We start from the raw sequence: 13525 nt of genomic DNA on the forward strand, positions 1-13525 counted from the left end.
TTTTAAAATGGTACAAATGACAAAATATCAAGTACCACTATAGATAGCGTCAACTGATAAAAAAAACAAAGAAATGTGAGTGATAATAGAAAATGCACCAGATCAGAGAACAAAAGACTGAATAAAATAAATCAATCATAAAATATATTTCTGTTTATAGACTGTGATGGCTATATTGGGTCTGAGGAGTTTATAACTTTAGTGTTTTACACAACACTAAAAACAGATTCGATAACAACTAAAAGCAAATTCAACGGAAGGTAAATATAATGTAGTCAATTGGAAGTGAAAACAGCACATTCAATTGAAAGTGAAAATAACAGATTCAACAGCAGGTGAAAATAGTTGATTTGACATTATTTTTCCAAACAATGAACAAAGGAAAAAGAAAACAAAAACTGCAAGATACAGCACATCTTAGAAGTAATCGATATATAGAAGGACTCATAATCAGTGTTCCACTGTAAATTACGTGCCAGATGAAAAAGTAATTTAAAAAAAAAATTACAAGGAAAATAGTACTGAGAAGTAGAGCATTGAAAAACTCTTCCAAGTTCCTCATCATTAATTATACAAGTTAATAAAGTTTAGCAAAGTAAACAGTATAATAGGGAACTATCCATAGGGAAAACAAAGACAAATGACAGCAAAAGAAAGGACAAGATGTAAATTAGAATTAGAAGGGAAAATGACAGAACAGGTAATGAAGTTTAACTATCTAGGAATACAAATATATAGTTCAGAAATAACTCAACAGGTAAAAGAACAAACATCAAAAGTCAGCAGAATATCATCATCATCATCAGCCATTTTCAATCCACTGCAGGATGAAGGCCTCTCCAGCAACTTTCCAGTTCTTTCTGTTTTGAGCACTGGCCATCCATTTACTACTCAAAAACTCATGAATTTCATCTATCCATCTCCGCCTTTGTCTTCCAGGTTTTCTTCTAGCCCCTCTTGGGTACCATTCTGTTATTTTCTTAGTCCATCTGTCATCATGGCTTTGAGCTATGTGTCCTGCCCAAGACCATTTTAGTTCTTTAGTTTTGGTAAGAATGTCCTTTACTTGAGTTTGCTGCCTAATCCATGTGTTTCTCTAATCCAATCTTCTTATCTAACAGTCTGATTCCCAATATAATTCGTTCCATTCTTCGCTGTGTAGTTCTTAGCTTCTCTTCCATTCTTTTGGTGAGTGCCCAAGTTTCACTTCCATAAGTCATGGTGGGGAGTATACATTGATTCATTATTTTACGTTTCAGACAAACTGGGATATTGCTCTTCAGTATGTGGCTATATTTCCTGAATGCTATCCATCCAAAATTTATTCTTCTCTTGACTTCCAGCCATTTATCATTATTACAGCTAATAACTTGTCCCAGATAAGTATATGACTCCACCTTTTCAATTACTGCTCCTTCAATCATTATTTCCCTTTCCGTGGCATACTTGTTCATCATTACTTTTGTTTTAGCCATATTCATCTTTAGTCCAAAATCCTTACTAACTGTGCATAACTGATTAAGATTTTCCTCTAATTCTTTGGGATCGTGGCTTATGACCACAATGTCATCTGCAAATCGTAAATGGTTTAGGTACTCTCCGTTCACATTGACTCCTTTCTGCGACCAGTCTAATCTTCTGAAAGCTTCCTCAAGAGCAGCAGTAAACAGCTTCGGAGATATTGTGTCTCCTTGTCGAACTCCTTTCTCGATTTTAAATTTGCTACTGTCTTTGTCTAGTCTAATAAAGGATGTAGCACTCTCATATATTTTCTTCAAAATCATAATATATGGAGTATCTATGCCTTGTCTTTCCAGTGCCCGAAACATTGCCTTATGCTGTATGGAGTCAAATGCCTTTTCATAATCCACAAATGCCAGGCATAATGGTGTTTTATATTCATTTGCTTTCTCCATTAGCTGTGATATTACGTGAAGGTGATCCATAGTTGAGAATCCTGTCCTAAAGCCAGCTTGCTCTTTTGGTTGATTCTCATCAAGTATTCTTTCTAATCTGTTAGTAATGACCCTTGTGAACAACTTGTAGATGTGGGATAACAAGCTAATTGGTCTATAATTTCCAATTTCTGATTTATCTCCTTTCTTATGCAGCAAAACTATGATTGCATTATTCCACTGCTTAGGCATCACATCTTTTCTAATGCACTTTGTGAAGAGCCTTGCCAGTTTTTGTGTTATGTCTCTTCCTCCCAATTTTAACAACTCTACAGTAACTTCATCTTCCCCCGGGGCTTTCCGATTCTTCATTTTCTTCAATGCATGTTCTACCTCATCAGGAAGAATATCGGGTATGTCGTATGTGTTGCTACTTTGCAATCCATGTTCCCCACTGCTGGTATCATTTCCTCGCTCCTTGTATAATTCTCTATAGTAGTCTTCTGCTATTTGAATTATGCCTTCTCTGTTTATAAGTACACCATCGCTATTCTTCAGTTTCAGTATCATTTGTCTTTCTGTATTACTGCTCATGGCTGCTGATTTAAATCCTTTGTTTTCCCTTAATGCTTGTTCTACTTTTCTTGTGTTAAATCTTCTTATGTCCTCTCTGAGTCTCTTTCTAATGGCTTTGCATAACTCGGTATACTCAATTTTCTCCCTGTCAGTGTTTTTCTTGCTCTTCATTTGTCGTCTTTGGTTCATCATGACAAGTGTTTCTTGACTAATTTTTTCTTCTTTGGATTTCTGTTTCCCTATAGGTTTCTTGGGCTTTATCACTTTCAGAAAGTTGTAATATTCCTCGTCGATATCTTGGTCCTGAGCAGTCTGCAGAAGCTCAAACTTGTTCTTAAGTTCCAGTACATACTGCTTTTTCTCCTCCTCTGTTATTTCAAAGACCTTTGTATTATTTACTGGAGTCAGTTTTTTCCTTTCCTTTCCTACATCTATATCAAGTGTAAATCTTACCATTCTGTGTTCACTTCCAACATTTACCTTATTCAGGACGGTAACATCATTCACAATATATCTTCTGTTAGTGAGGATGAAGTCGATTTCATTAGTTGTTGATCCATTTGGACTCTTCCATGTCCACTTTCTGTTCACCCTTTTCTTGAAAAAAGTGTTCATTACTGACAGTCCTTGAGATTCTGCAAATTTCACAAGTCTTTCACCTCTTTTATTTCTTTCACCAATTCCAAAATTTCCTATAGTTCCTCTTTCTGCGCTGTTTTGCCTTTTTCCAACCTTAGCATTGAAGTCCCCCATAATAATAGTGTAGTGGGTTTTCTGCTCATCTAGAAGACTCTCAATTTCAGTGTACATTTCTTCAACCTCTTCATCAACCTCTTCAGCAGAATATATGAGCGGTTAAATCACATAATTTGGAATAATCCAAACATTAATCAAGGCACACAAAAGTTAAAATATATAAAACTATAGTAAAATCTAAAATAATGTACACAGCCAGATAAAACAAATAAATGAAGCAATAGAAATGAAAACATTAAAGAAAATAATAAAACATTAAGACATAAAGTTAAAAGTAATGAAATTAGAGAACACCATAAAATACAACCTATTAATGAGTGGATATTTAATAGGAAAAAAAAGGCATGGGGAAAAATATAATAGGGTGAAGAATGATAGGCAGACAAAAATATTTTTCTTTGCATCCTTTGCCAAAGATTTCTTGTAATCTGCCTTTGCTTGCCTAACCTCCTTTGTGATTTGATTACAGACCAGCTTATATCTACCATAGGCTTCCATGCCACCTGTTAATTTATATGTATTCCATGCGTTTTTCTTCTCTGCCACATGTCTCATTAGTTTATCTGACATCCATTTAGGCCTAAACCTTGAACAATATTTCTTAGTTGGTATGAAAAGCCTAGTAGCTTCCAAAATTAATTCTTTGAATGCTTCCCTTTTAGAATTTGCTGTGGGTAACATCATCAGTTGGTCCCACTGTATAGAATTTAAAAACTGTCTCAGACCACCACAGTCACCTTTATGAAAGCAAAAACCCTTCCCTTTACCCCTGATGGTAGTTACCTCTTTGAGTAAATCTCACATCAGCACACTGTGATCACTGCCACCTAGTGGTTCCTTTATCTGCAGATTCTTAATGCATGAAGAATCACTGATGATCAGAGACGGATTTAATGGTGGGCACACCGGGCGCACACCCTGGGCCCCGACTTCTGAAGGGCCCATGCAAAACCCCAACTTTATACGCAAAACCCCAACAAATTAGTTGAACTAATACGTTCAACTATTAGTTCGAAACTTTGTGATTATTATTATGTTATTATTAATTATATTATACATATATTATATTAAAATTTTATTGGAAATAAAACATTAATAGTACATAATATTTTTTATTTATTTAAAAAAATGGTTAACATGTATTTTTATTTTCCCTGTCTCTCTCTTTTTTTTTAAGGGGCCCAATATTTTCTTCTGTGCCCGGGGCTTCAATCGATCTTAAGCCGCTACTTCCCCCCCCCCCCCATACTTTTCCTTCAACCCATGATGCACGGTACCAAGTACTATAGCTTTTGATACCTTTTGTGTTTGGGGATTTCATAAAAAAAAAAAAAAAAAAAAACTAATTGAGAACCAATAAGCAAGCGCAGTAGTCTTTTAAAGCCTCTGAAATCACTACTGCGCTGGCTCACATGTAACGGAGCATCGTCTTTTTTAATAGCTTTCGGAACTAACATTTCACTCACGAATCTGTTACAAATTACTAGAGTTTGGTGTGGTTGGTGTTTTAGTGTAGGAGTATTTTTGTTTTGTTATCAAGTAAATATCTGTAATATCTTATGTATTGTTTATGTATTTATTAAAACTGAATTGTTTGATGAGGCGTGACATTTAAGCGCCTCCGGAGCCAGGTGGGAAGGAGCAGCAGTGCGTAGCACACACTTCTTGATTAAACCAGGGTTCGAGCCCATCACCACCAAATGTGGAGGATGCGGAAAGGTCAGGGAATGACCACCGCATATTCCCGGAGCAATATGTCCTTAGTTGCTAATGCTCCTAAAACCAAATAACAACAACGTGACATTTATAGCAAGTGATAATTGGGAATTAATTTTTTTAATTCCCAATTAATAAAATATGTATGAAAGAACTGCGCAACCAAAATGATTAAAACCGCAACACCAAATCTAGAGTGCGTGCTATAGTAAAAACGTGCACGTAGAATGCACACTGTAGTGGTACCGAAAATATTTATGGGGGGGCCTCAAAATTTAATTGCGCCTGGGGCCTCTCAAGTGCTAAATCCACCACTGCTGATGATAATCAGATCAAAGATCAAAAGTATTACTCCTAGTTGTCTCTCGTACATGTTGTTGCATGTTCCCACATTGTGAGACTGAAACTATATGCTGCCAGAAAAAGTGCACAGTCCATTGTTAGCTGCCATGCTGTTATGTTGGCTGCAACAAAACAGTTACAATGAAGTTGCAAACTCTTCTGGATTTGGCCATCCGGAGTATAAATGGACATTTATATATTTATTTATCCTACCATTTAATAGCACTGTGCTTGTCACATCACATTGGGCTGGTTATCTCTTAATTATGATCAGCTTGATTAAAAAATATCACATGAGAATAAATTACAGAGACCAAAAAAGAATAATAAAAAAGTTTTATCATATTTTTAGAAGTTCCAAGGTCACTTATCCCCAGAATGAAACACAACAGACATTTGCCCAGCATCTGGCAGAAGCAATGTGAACAACTGTATTTTTCTAAGCTGTTCACATTTAGTCAGTGAAACCAAAGCTCTGTGGAAAGATCAGACACTTGTCACTGGCATCTCACAGACACCACATGGGAGTTGCCTAGAATAAAGACAGATGCTTTTGCTCAATTCGCATCTGTTAAACACCACATACAAAATGAATGTCTCTTAATTCATAATATATCAAAATGAAAACACTGCATGAGTTGGAGAATATTGGTGGGAAAAGGTACACAAGATTTGATTTCATTTATAAATTTTAAAAAATAACAAAACATTTAAAAAAGTGGCATCTATCTAATGTCACACTAGCACTGGAAGGTTAAGCACTTAATGCATATCTTTTATATTTTCATGTTTGTAAACAACATCAACAGCTTTCATTCATTTGAATTTGACCAGAAACAAAATAAAAGGCTATAATGCAATAAAATAATGTTACCTGACCTTAATGGTATGTACTGATGTTTGTAACCCAGAGGGTGTCTATTTCTGTTACATAATAGAGCTAAATTTGATGATGCAGCTTTAACAGGAACGTATAAGGCCTGATGCCTATGTTAAGCATGTGCTCTCCCGTTGCATATGCTGAACACTGACTCTAATTATTTCCATCCTTCAAGCAAATTTTGTTACAGTATTATACTAGCCATCTCTCTCTCTCTCTCTCTGTGGGTTTTAGCTATTGCTAAAACTCTGCTAGCTACTATCATTTTTATTATTAATATTTACTCAATTTACTTGTATTTTTTCAATCTGAATTTTCATTAAAACATTCTATTATTGCTATAATACAAATTTATATCAAGTCCAATGTGGTCATAAAATTACATGGTCAAAGATGTAATGAAATGTTCTGTTATAATTATATTCTGAATTAAATATCAGTTGTAAATTTGAAATAGTTTTTCAAAACTGCCTTACCAAATAACATATGTTTGCTCATGACCACCATCATATGCTGGAAGCCAAGTTAAAGTTGCAGCAACAGTACTTGTGTTAACTGTCACATTAGTTGGGGCATGTGGGGTGGTACCTGCAAAATATATTTGTAATGTTTAGAAACATACTTTATTTTACAAACTATGTCACAAAAGAATTCTTTAGTCAATTGATATAATAAGTAAATGTGTGTCTGTCATATTACAATGGGCAGTCATGTGCTGAGTATCTTTTAAATATTACTAATATTACGAAATACTTTGAAGCAGCTTTTACCCCCCAATCCACTTGCCATTTTTTTAATACAAGAGGTTTCCAAATAATCAAATTGGGTGATTCAAAAATTACTGGTACTTTTCTGCTCATGACTGGAGATTTAAAACCTTGCTTATGGCAAGGCATAATGAAGATGAAAGGGTAAAAAGTTACTTCTTCCTATCTATGCACTTTTTTTTACCAGATATTTTTAGGACTGCTTTAACTAATTAAGAAAAAATAAATAAAAAATAAAAGAGAATTTCATTTATATTTGTATATATTTTAATTTTAACAAAATAAAATACTGTAAAATAAAATAATTTGCTTTCCGTTTGTCTGTTTATGTACCCAAACCACTGGGGCTGGCTGTAGAAACAGACTAAAGTTTATAGTGCCCATACAGCTAAAGGATTCAAATGCCATCCAATGAAGATTTGTGAAAAAATATTTTATCAATATTTTAATAATCAGAAACTGTAATCCATCACTTCATTTCTTTTGCATTATTTAATGCTGTTAATTTGGTTTTACCAGATTATTTAACTGATGTAATGACAAACTAGCACATCTTTTAATTGTTATCTGAGTGTAATGCATTTTTTATTTTCAATAAAAATGCAACTAACAAGGAGAAAACATTATTTAATCCTTTAATGGATGTGTATGCAGAACTCCCATAAAAGATTAACTCTGGTCATGGGGCTCTGGCAGCCCAAAACTATTTCCCACATAAAAAATCCCCACTATATCCCAATGATGTGTATGTAAAACTCCCATTAAAAGATTAACTGTGGTCATGGGGCTCTTAGAGACCAAAATCATATACCACAAAAAAAAAAAAAAAAAAATAGATGCTCAACCCCACTACACATTCAATATCATTCAAGACCAAAAGTCATAAAGATGCCATTTAATGGCTCCTTACAATAATTCTAATTGGAATTTTACTTTAACAGAAGGCCTCTCACATTAGAAACTATCAGAAACCAAAAAACGAACAAAAAGAAAATGTTGTACACTTATTCTACTACACTTCTCATGCAACCTAGTGGGTTTGTTTTCAGTCTGTCTCCTGCAGAATTCTAGGGGTTTTTCAATGGAATCTCTGGAGTTCCATAACTTTTTTGTTACTGATTTTTTATTTAATTTGTATAAGTATACATTATTGTTTATAAATATATTGCTAGGTTCTGCAAAAAAAAAAGTGGTTAATAAAAGGATTCCATTAATTGAAAATTGTTGAAACCTACTGCCCCTGAGGAAGGTTTCTTGAGAAAGCAGAAGCTGTACTTGTGATATTGTGGCCCATGACCAGTGCTTGCACAATTTACTGCTTCTCAATATGTGAACGTAGTAAGATCCAACAATGTCAGAATACATTCAGACAAAAGAGAAGATTCCATTTATCCCCAGGGGTTCACATCTGGTGAGTATGGGTTTGGCACACCCAAGGTCATGAGCTGGATATCACCATTCTTCTCTTTCTTGGTAATTCCCCCCCCCCTCTCTCTCTCTAGGGTAACTCAGAAATTTTTTGGCTGGTGCAGAAAAAGCCTCAGGCTTCCTTGCAACATATGGCTAATAGTAATAATAATAATAATAATGTATAACTTTAGTAGAAATACTTTCAAGAGAGAGAGAGTGACAAAAGCTTTGCTCAGTTCATTAAGTGGTTTAACAAGCTTATGAGATGATAACCATTCTTCACAATTCTTTATTTTTGTCAGAGAGTGATATATGAAGCTTTTAAAATTGGAATGGGAAGATGTTATGAAAAATAAATAAATAAATATTATCATTATGAGAAAATAGTTTACTTTTATAGTACTTAGCACCACTGACCAGTAAAAAAAAAAAACATGAATGAGAAATATTTTACATGCAGCCAATTTATAAATATTATGAGAGCTGATTTTTTAAAGTTTTTTTTAAAAATAATGCATTATGAATATGAAGTTTTAGAGTGCTTATAGTATTATTGACCAAATAAGAAATAGCTAATTCAGCCATATTATAAATTTAAAAATTTGCAGTGTAAAAATCTACAGTACAATCACTTAATTCTGCCCAGACATGATAGGAGGCAGTATATGATGAGATCCTTGTCAATCAGTTTTGCCCTGGAGAGATTGTGCAAGGCTCATGGGGTAGAATTTTTCTCAGCATGGTCTCTGCTTGTTGACAGGAGAGTGACAGGAGAGCTACAGGGATGGGATACACTTAAATAGAAATGGTGCAAAAATATTTGCAGATGCTATTGAGGCAGTGTTAGGTGGGTTGGAAAACTGCTAGCTTTGGGGGATGAACAGATTAATAGATTAACAATAGCCACAGGCAGAGATCAAAGCAATTCTTGCACTGCTTCTATTAGAATGAGCAGCAGCCTGCAAAGTGTGGTACTGGGGATTTCAAGGGCTGCTGGAAGTCATCATGGAACAAGTAAATGCATGGGTTGTGTTAGGGTAACTAAGAGTAAGAATAGGTGTATTTGTACTTGAATGTATACCAATGCTAGGAGTATAGTAAATAAATTTGATGAATTTAAAGTGCTGGTCAAGACATCAAAAGTGGATGTTGTTGGGATATCAGCGATGCGGTGCCACACAGATATAAGCAGTGCAGAATTGGAATTTAGGGAGTACGATGTGCACAGAAAGAGTAGACAGGACAGGAAGGGAGGAGGGGGTTATGCTGTTAGTTAAAAAAGACATAAAATCTAAGGAAGTCCATCCAATTGACATTGGTGGACAATGCAATGTTGAGTCAATGTGGTGTGACATAAGCACTGGAAAACGAAAAATTAGAGTAGGTGTGTGTTATATGCCTAATGAATCTGATGAGTATAATGAGCAGTTGTGCAGAGAAATAGAGTGGGCCAGTAAATCAGATTGTGTTATAATGGGAGATTTTAACTTCCCAGATACTGACTGGGACTTGTGGATTGGTCACTCACACACTAGCAAGACTTTTGTGGATTTATTGGATGACTGGTTTCTTCAGCAACATGTCCGAGAGGCAACCAGAGGGAGTAATACTCTTGATCTGATTAACAACAGTGATTCTTCATGCGTTAAGAATCTGCAGATAAAGGAACCACTAGGTGGGAGCGATCACAGTTTACTGATGTGGGATTTATTTAAAGATGTAACTACCATCAGGGGTAAGGGGAAGGATTTTGCTTTTGTAAAGGTGACTACAGTGGCCTCAGAGAGGTTTTAAATTCTCTACAGTGGGATTAACTGATAATATTACCAATGGTGAATTCTAAATGGGAGGACTTCGGGAAATTAATCTTGGAGGGTACAAGGCTTTCATACCAACTAAGAAATACTGTTCAAGGTTTAGGCCTAAATGGATATCAGATGAATTAATGTGGCTCATGGCAGAGAAGAAAAATTCATGGGATGCATATAAATTATAAGGCGACACAGAAGCCTACGGCAGACATATGCTAGTTTGTAATCAAGTCACAAAGGAGATTAGGCAAGCAAAGGCAGATTACGAGAAATCTTTGGCAAAATATGCAAAGAGTTCTTTACTTATGAAATCTCTAGAAGGAAAGGGATGAATCAGATTGGTCCACTTAACATAGATGGTTTGACTATTGATGACCATGCTCATGTAGCTGATAAACTGAATGAGTATTTTGCATCTACATTCACACATAAGGAGTTATTCAAGGAGGGCAATGCTAGAAATATATCAAACTCTAACAGGGAGCTATACGATTTTGTAATCGTATAGCTCCCTGTGAGCAAAGTGGAGGAGAAAATGTTGAAGTTAAACATAAGGAAGGCACCTGGGGTGGATGGGATCTATCCAATTATATTAAAGGAAGCAGCAAAGGAAGTAAGCAAACCCTTAGCCATAAATTATGAGAGCTTGCTTGGACTCTGGGGAGTTCCCATGGACTGGAGACATGTAAATGTGTGCCCAGTTCACAAAGGGTGACATGAGTAATTAATGACCTGTTAGTTTGACTTCTGTTCCAATGAAAATAATGGAGTCACTTGTTAAAGAAGCGATGCAGGATCATCTAGACAAGGCGTCTCCGTGGCCAGGTGGGAAGGAGCAACAGTGCGTAGCACACGCTTCTTGATTAGACCGGGGTTCGAGCCCGTCACCACCAAATACGGAGGATGCGGGAAGGTCAGGGAATGACCACCGCATATCCCGGAGCAATATGGCCTTAGTTGCTAATGCTCCTAAAAACCAAATAACAACAACAACAAACATCTAGACAAGACTGCAGTTATAGTTCAGACACAGAATCGGTTTGTTAAGGGGAAGTCTTGTCTGACAAATTTGATTGGATACTATGATGTGGTGAGAAAGGAATTGGATGCAAAGAATAATTTTGATATCATATACTAGGATTTTAGGAAAGCTTTTGATACTGCCACACATGGAAGACTACTGTACAAATTGGAGCAGCATGGCATTAAGGGCTAGTTGCTACAGTTGATATAACGATAGTTGAGTGGGAGAAGACAGAGTCGTTATCAATGGACACTGCTCTTCATGGACTAATGTTATTAGTGGAGCCCCCTGGGTTCGGTGTTGGGCACATTGTTGTTTTTGGTATTTATCAATGATATTGATGAAGGTATTTCAGGGTTAATGTCTAAGTTTGCAGACGATACGAAGGTTGGCAGGGTTGTTAATGACACCAATGATGGAACGCTACTGGAACAGAATCTGAAAAAGTTGAGCAGATGGGCTGAGAGGTGGCAACTGAAATTTAACATCGACAAATGTAAAGTACTGCATATGGGTAGCAGTAATCCCAGAGTACTGTATCAACTGGGTGGTGCTACACTCAGGGTAGTGGAGAATGAAAAGGATCTGGGGGTAATTGTGCAGTCGGATATGAAGTTTTCTGAACTGTGCAAAATGGGCTGCAAGAGTAGCTCATGGTGTCTTGTCAATGATATTCAGGAATAAGGGGGTGATTGTCCCCTTGTATAAGGGAAAAAATGGTCAGGCCACACCTTGGGTACTGTATACAGTTCTGGAGGCTTCATTTTAGGAAGGATGTACAGCTGCTGGAAGGAGTACAGAGAAGGGCACCCAGATTGGTGTGTGGAACAAAAGGTTGGCATTACCAAGAAAGGTTTAAGTTCTACAAATTGCAGCTTCTGGAGACTAGGCACCTGCAAGGTGATCTAATAGACATGTATAAAGCCTTGAATGGATTGAGCAATCTCAATGCTAATGGGATTCTTCCTCTTGCTCACTTTAATCACCTGAGGGGGCATAAATTCAAATTGAGGAAAGACAATTGTAGAATAGATGTGTGGAAATTCACCTTTAGCCAGCAGGTGGTTGATGGAACAAACTTCCATCTCTCGTAGCGGAGGTCAGCAACTTCAAGGCAAGATTTGAGAAACATTTGGAGTGAATGGATGGGTGAAATGGGTAGGGTTTTTTTTTTTTTTTTTTGGCTGATGCTATATAAGCTTCCTTTCTTGCATCATATGCCCTACTAATGCTGATTCTAATGCTAATTTTATTGTTACTTAGTAACAACCAAGGATAGAAGATATTCACTGTGACTGTACACATATTGAATTCAGGGCAGAATCAGAATTTTCTGGTACAACAGTTTTTTAATATTTTAATTTTTAAAATTTTTTACTTTAATTGCTTTAATTTAATACACCTACTTTACTTTTATAGTATTTAGTGACACTGTGCAGTAAAAAAAATTAATGAGAAATAGTCACATGCAGCCACTTTATAAATATTATGAGAGCTGATTTTTAAAATTTTTTTAAAAAATAATGCATTATGAATATGAAGTTGTAAAGTGCTTGTAGTATATTATTGACCAAATAAAAAATTGCTAATTCAGCCATATTATAAATTTCAAAAATTTGCGGTGTAAAAATCTTCAACACAATCACTTATCAATAAATAAATTTCACTTTATTCTTATTAGGTAACAACCAAGGCCAGAAGAATATTCACTGTGCATTGTTCTACACATGTTCAATTAAGGGCAGCACCAGAATTTTCTAGCACAACAGTTCACAATGGGCCATGCATTTTTTTGTGGCAGTGTACAGGCTCAAAGCAGTATCTCTTTACTTGTAACTGCACATGCTGACCACTGGATCACAGTTAGTAATAACCAATAACTATGTATAAAAAATGCATTTTATTTTTATAATCCACATTAAATTTTACTAGCAAAAAAAAATTAGTGATAAATAGTCATAAATTAAGAACCTGAGGGGGCACAGATTCAAATTGAGGAAAGGCAATTGTAGAATAAATGTGCAGAAATTTGCCTTTATCCAGCGGGTAGTTGATTGGTGGAACAGACTTCCATCTTTTGTTGTGGAAGTTGATAGCCTGAATAAATTTAAGGCTGAGCTGAACAGGCATTTGGAACGAATGGAGGGGTGAAATGGGAGGGATTTTTTTTGGCTGACGCTGCATAAGCTTGCTTTCTTGCATTGTATGCCTCTACTAATTCTAATGCTAAATAGATGTACTTTATATATTTAAAGAATGCAACTATGGACACTAACTTCTTGGAGCAAGACTCCTAAAGGATTAACTAGGGAAAATGCTCCATGAGCCAAATTTTGATAATAATCATT

General features: G+C 35.8%; 1 protein-coding gene across 4 annotated transcripts in view; it reads right to left on the reverse strand.

The window, feature by feature from the left end:
- LOC150086693 (protein turtle-like) overlaps positions 1 to 13525 on the reverse strand; it is a 1103226-nt gene that overhangs the window by 380038 nt on the left and 709663 nt on the right. For all 4 annotated transcript variants that reach the window (XM_090372696.1, XM_090372694.1, XM_090372697.1 and 1 more), the window contains one exon: positions 6642 to 6753. In XM_090372696.1, the coding sequence (XP_090228822.1) occupies positions 6642 to 6753 (112 nt within the window). The remainder of the gene's footprint in view (positions 1 to 6641; positions 6754 to 13525) is intronic.

This window comes from Mastigoproctus giganteus, chromosome 4, assembly GCF_048544385.1.
Source record: "Mastigoproctus giganteus isolate SK-2022 chromosome 4, ASM4854438v1, whole genome shotgun sequence".
Taxonomy (NCBI): Eukaryota; Metazoa; Arthropoda; class Arachnida; order Uropygi; family Thelyphonidae; genus Mastigoproctus; species Mastigoproctus giganteus.